Below are 6,030 nucleotides of genomic sequence, written 5' to 3' on the forward strand. Positions count from 1 at the left end.
CAAAAGAACTTAAATAAAAATCGCCCATCCTTAAAACAAAAGTGTCTCACACGGCTCCGGGGGGTGAACAAAGGCCTCCTGTAGCGAATCGATGCGTTTTTGTAAGAAAAATATCCATATTCAAAACGTAATAATCACTTTAATGTAGCTTGTGCCAACAGTTGTACACGGAAGCAGCTCCGGGCGGATGACGTATGAGGTCAGCGCTGCGCATACGCCGCTCAGAAGTGACGCGCGTGGAAACGCAGCGGAGAGATCAAAACAAAACAACGGTCACTAATTAGAAGTACAAAACGAGGATTTGTAAAGAAGAATGTCGGAGGATTTCGATATAAGCCAAGAGGAGACTGATTTTCCTTTGCTAAAGTAAGGAAACTTTGCTTCCTTTGATCCTGTTAACAAACGTTGGTTTTCACAAGACTCACCGGCGCATGCGCAACGCTGAACTCATACGTCATCCGCCCGGAGCTGCTTCCGTGTACAACTGTTGCTACAAGCTACATTAAAGTGATTATTACCCCCCACCCCCCGGAGCCATATGAGACATTTTTTTATGGATGGGCGCTTTTTATTTAACTTCTTTTGGACTGATGCATGCAACACCCGCTGAGTGGCATTAAACAGCTTAAAAGATCAAAGACAATTTTTAATATAACTCCGACTGGATTCGTCTGAAAGATGAAAGTCATATACACCTAGGATGACTTGAGGGTGAGTAATTTATGGGCTAATTTTCATTTTTGGGTTTACTAACCCTTTAAACCAACCACAATCCAAATGGCATACTGTAAATTGCTTGAACTTGGATCAAGCCTGATGCAATAGATGAAATATTTTCTGTATTTTATTCCAATGTTTTATGGATTATGGTTGCATAGAAATGTTGTATTGATAAATATGTTTTGAGAAACTATCACTGCTTAGATACATTTAAGTTTTTTCAGAGTATTGCTGCTTATCGGACCTTCTTTTAAAGGAATAGTTACCTCAAAAAAGAAAACTTGCTAAAAATTTACTCACCCTCAGACAATTACTTCTAGCCAAAATACCATGATCCATAACGTTTCCTCCAGTGAAAAAAGCAAGCAAAATTATGGATAGATGACTCATATTTTAACTGGAAGCAATGGTTTGAAGTTAAAAAGCTCTTAATGATAGATTTATTGCAGTGTTTTTGCTTCACAAGACTGATGGACTGGATGTTTGTAATGACGAATGTAACATTTATTTCAGTGACTCGAGGACATGGAGTAGCCAGATACAACAAGATAATCCTTCCGCATGACAAATATTTTTTTTTGAGCACCCAACAGGTCAAATCAACGAAAACCAAGTAAACTGATGCAATAATAACTCAATAATACAGCAAGCAAAATGTCAAACTAAATGGCTGGTGTATTGCAATGCTGTGCTTTTGTGCATAATTAAATATAAGCTTTCAAGCTGATGATTGATCCCATTTTAATTTTACACTATATTACACTGTAATATTAGGTGATCTACAGAGAATGATTTTACACCACCAGATCAAACACGATTAGGATAATCAAGATCACAAATTATAATAAATAAGACAAATATGACAGGAAATAAATATACCCTGACCCTGTAAGGAACAAATTATAATTGGTTGAAACTGGTTGACATCCAGTGTTATTAGAATTGAGAAAGAAAAAAAAAAGAATCTTTACCTCTTGCAAGTGGAACAGAAATCGCATGTTGTATTGTACTCAATGAAAAATAACAAGAAGGGTAAACTGAAAATTAGAAGTGAAAAAGAAACTGCCATGTTTTAGCCACACAATACATCAGAAACATTTACAAAGATGTTTATAAATAGTCAAAATACATAAAGATGTGTCTTTGAAATGATCAAATAAACGTGCTGGTATAGTGTCATCATAGTGGCGTTACATCTAAGGTTTCACTCGAGATTCACATTTAGGCATTCAAAGGTTTTTGTTTTTATTCTTTTGCCAACGTCTTTTTCATACAGTTCTGAATCAGAACACTTCTTTTAAGTGATGGGGCTTTGAATGAATGGAGGTTGTTTTTATGCATTTCTCTCACAGTTCTTAATTTCGTGAAAAATGACGTTCATTCCTGGTGTGATGATGTTTGAGCAGGAGAACTTGTGTTTAGTAAAGCATGCTCTGTTTCTTCTTCGACCGATCGCTCTGTTTGCTGTTCCGATGTACAAGGCTCAGATTCAGAAACACAGTCAAAACTGCCAAAGGTCTCTGCTGCCACAGGCCGACTGTCCTCTAATGCACCGTGACTATCAAAGTCCTCCTCAGAATGAACAACAGGAACATCATTCTCAACAGCCTCTTCTTCTGAACCTTTCAAAGATACTTTTGTGTTCAAAGACTGACATCCACGGCTTGTGAGATCTTCATTATGTTGTTCTGATCCCCTCTCAGGAGGACACACAGGCGTCTCAGAGTCACAGCAAGCAAGGGTTTTACACTGTGTGGTCTCCACAGGCTGGATACTTTCTGCTGGATTAGTGAACTGTGGAGTTTGTGAGACTGAATATGTGCGACTGAAATAATCACCCCTTTGGCTCAACTCGACTGCCACGGCTTGACAGTCATCTTGGCTGAAATCTATACTGAGTCCAGTGTCCTCTGTCACCTCTTCTCCAGTAACAATCTCTTCATCTCCTGCTGGAGAGGGATAACACTTCTTATTATTTTTTATTGAAAAAAATAAAAAAATAATATATATTATATATATATATATATACAGAAAGGAGAAGATTTACCTTCAGAAAATGTTTCCAGAAGTTAACCAAAATATAGTATGAGCGGTTTTACTCCTATGAGGTTTGCTTGAAGTTCAAAATGATGATTTTTTTTGTGATTATTCAATTTTCTAAAATGTGGAAATGTAACGACAACAATTTTGACTTATGTGTTTGATATTCCTCCAATAGCACACAAATGTTTTTGGGTATATACACTGAAAAAAAAATGGTGTGGAAACTATTTTCCATCAGAAATTGCTAGTAAATTTCACAAACAATTGCAAAGAAACGGCAAGTAACAATGAATTACACGTGAAATTTTAAGGTAGAGAAACTGAATGCTCTATGTTAGTCTGACAGCAAAAACATGGCAAGTGTGGAAAAAAAAAAGATAAGTAGAAGAATGTTAATATTAGATCTAATAACTGAATCTGCAATTAGGGAAAGTGCCGGCTGTTGACTCGCATGGAGGACAAGGATACCAAGATTTTTTTAGTTTGTTCATTCATTTTTTTTATATATCCAACAGACAAAGTTGTGTAGTTTTGTGTAGCTGTATACAAATAAAATTTCCATAATACTGCCACTACTAATTCGGAGAAAAAAGCTAATAAAAATTATGGTGTTGAATATTTATGCTGACATTTCAACAATGTTGCACTTTTCTTTCACTTTTTGGCCTCTGAATGTAAGAATTTCGTAATGAAATGTTTCTATGATTATGTGTGCGAGCTTCTCCTCTTGTTCGACTCGTCGTCTTTCAATTACATTTTTTGAGCTTACGCACCAAAGTACTTTCCATTTGCATTTGGCACAAACGTCTCAGCTTTTTTTGCTGCCCTTTGATTACTATAAACAAACATTAATTAGAATATTAATTTAATAAGAATTAATATGTATTTAGTCTATTATTAGTTAGAATTATTACACCCTACTGAATGATTCGTTTAATTTACCTAATTAATTTAATAGACAAAATGAATAATAACTAATTACGGATTTGTGCCTGTAATGTTTAAAGAAGCCACGAGACACAAAAGTGTACCGTACAGCTGTAAAGTGCCAATGAGGTTTCACTTGGTAGTAACTCACCCACTGACTCTGGTGTCAGATGGACTGACTGTTCTGCGCTGGACTGGACATGCTGAGAGTCACTCAGGACAATAACGGCTTTCCTTCCTGGAAAAAAAAGTTGGAGTCAACAAATGCCCAACTATTACAAATGATAGTGATATTGTCAAGTTAACAAAAAGGGTAACAGAGGTAGAATAGGTTTGAAAAAAAATTGCAGAAAGGTATAAAACGCAAAAAACTATATTGGATAAAAGACGTACTCCGTAGTCCGAGAGACACATTGTAGGTGATGCCTCCAGAGAGGGTGAGAAGAAAGAGTGGAAAGCAGAAATGGGAGAGCAATTGAAAGTAATTAATTAAAAAAATGTAAATAATCAAGATAAACTCTATTATGTTACAAAGAAGTACCCATTACACAAATGTAAAGTGTATTAGAGCAAAACATAAAAAAAAAAAAACTACAATCAAATAACCAAAATTCAAAAAAAGCAACTGCATAGTATTGGACATGATGTTTACCTGGCAGACTCCACAACCCAGACACCTCTAATGTTTTCAACTTTCTTTCCAGTTCCGCAACCCGGTTACCCAGGATCCTGTTCAAATATATGCAAACCTATAAATATATAGGTTTATAGGTATATAGGTTAAACTGTAAAACCAAGTATGCTCTGGCTTAACCGATATCCCACAATACTAATAAACAGCATCTTAGCAAGATTATTTTTAAAGGGGTCATATGATGCTGCTAAAAAGAACATTATTTTGTGTATTTGGTGTAATGAAATGTGTTTATGCAATACTACAGCAAAAATATAAGTTACGCCTTCTTTCTTTGCATGAACATTTGGGCGGCGTTATGCAAATCTTCCCACATAGTGACGTAGACATGTGGGGGCGTGTTAGAACGAGCCGTTTTAGGTAGGCGTGGTTGACTCTGAACTTTTATAAAGAATATCTCTTTGGATTTGAGACTTTAGTCTTTGCAACTTTACAGATCTTCTTTATGCACAAAGAGCTTGTAACACTCCAAAGAGAAAGGAAAAATTGAAATCGCATCATATGACCCCTTTAACAAAAACTATTAAAAGTACTTTTGTTCATTTAAATAAAGCCATAATAAAATAAAATAAAAAAATAACTTAAGAAACTAAAGAATGTTAAATGTTGCCTTGGCAACTAAATTAAACAAGTTCAAGCACTAAATTACTAACTGGAAATAAACACTAAAACTAAAAAAAAAAAAATTACACCTAAATAGCAATATTTAAAAACAAAAATAATAATAAAGTAAAATAAAACACTAAGAAAAATAAAATGCAACAATAAAACAAAATTTCTAAAAAATGTAACTAAATTTAAATATGAAAACTGAAAATATAAAAATTTAAAAAATGAATCAAAACTATAATAGTAAATAAATAAACCATTCAAAAGTAACTCTGCATCTTAAGAGCTTTCCAGCACAGAAATGAGATGACCGCTGTCACAATGTATCATAACATACTTGTTGGTTTGCCGTTGATGCTGAATGACCATGTTCTTCTCATGAATGGTCTCCAGCAGAGCAGTGGCCAGGGACTTCAGGTCACTAATGGACTGTGAAGTGACCGGGAGACTGCAGCCATTCTCTTCAGACAGCAACAGCTCTTGTACTGGAAACATATAAGCTGTAGCTAAGCTTAGCTTCTAAATATTTTTCTTTCAAAGAATTGTACATTAATTAAAAAAAAGAATACTGGTAAAGAACGCAATTGTTACTTTCTGGATTCTGCAGAAGTCTTGTGTGGTACCTTGTTTAGCAGAGAGGACACCTGTCAGAGCACTGCTGTTGGACTTGCCATAGACTTTGCCGTTCTTCTTGCTTTCCAAAGCACTCTGAAATAAAACATATGCTCAACATAAGAATACAGAATTAATTTATACATAACTAAAGTGAATAAATCTCCTGTGTGCATATAAATGTGGTTATATGTGTTATAAATACCTTGTACTTCATGACGTTTGATTTGAGGAGGCTGACCTCCTCCTGAAGCTGCATAAGCCGCTCATGCAGATATCTTAAAAAAATACATTTTAAAGACTTCAGCATGATATACAGATAACCCACAAAATGACTAGTCATATAGCACTATTGATAATATTTAGGCACCAACTGGATATGTTAAAACGGTCATATCAATGCCTGTAATGTCCCCCCCCCCCCC

At 35.3% G+C, this 6,030-nt stretch overlaps 1 protein-coding gene across 3 annotated transcripts in view; it reads right to left on the bottom strand.

The window, feature by feature from the left end:
• Positions 1-1,671: 1,671 nt before the first annotated feature.
• Positions 1,672-6,030, bottom strand: part of LOC107737122 (coiled-coil domain-containing protein 149-B-like) — a 6,329-nt gene continuing 1,970 nt past the window's right edge. Inside the window, exons 2-8 of one of the 3 annotated variants that reach the window (XM_016548558.1) lie at positions 5,811-5,883; positions 5,617-5,701; positions 5,331-5,478; positions 4,343-4,419; positions 4,084-4,116; positions 3,842-3,928; positions 1,672-2,666 (exon numbers count right to left, since the gene is read on the bottom strand). In XM_016548558.1, coding sequence (XP_016404044.1) covers positions 2,098-2,666; positions 3,842-3,928; positions 4,084-4,116; positions 4,343-4,419; positions 5,331-5,478; positions 5,617-5,701; positions 5,811-5,883 — 1,072 coding nt within the window. In that variant the 3' untranslated portion in view covers positions 1,672-2,097. Of the gene's footprint in view, positions 2,670-3,841; positions 3,929-4,083; positions 4,117-4,342; positions 4,420-5,330; positions 5,479-5,616; positions 5,702-5,810; positions 5,884-6,030 lie in introns of all 3 variants that reach the window. The other 2 variants (XM_016548557.1, XM_016548559.1) reach the window with 2 other exon arrangements.

Source organism: Sinocyclocheilus rhinocerous, unplaced genomic scaffold (genome assembly GCF_001515625.1).
Source record: "Sinocyclocheilus rhinocerous isolate Xijiao unplaced genomic scaffold, SAMN03320098_v1.1 scaffold344, whole genome shotgun sequence".
In the NCBI taxonomy this organism is placed as follows: domain Eukaryota; kingdom Metazoa; phylum Chordata; class Actinopteri; order Cypriniformes; family Cyprinidae; genus Sinocyclocheilus; species Sinocyclocheilus rhinocerous.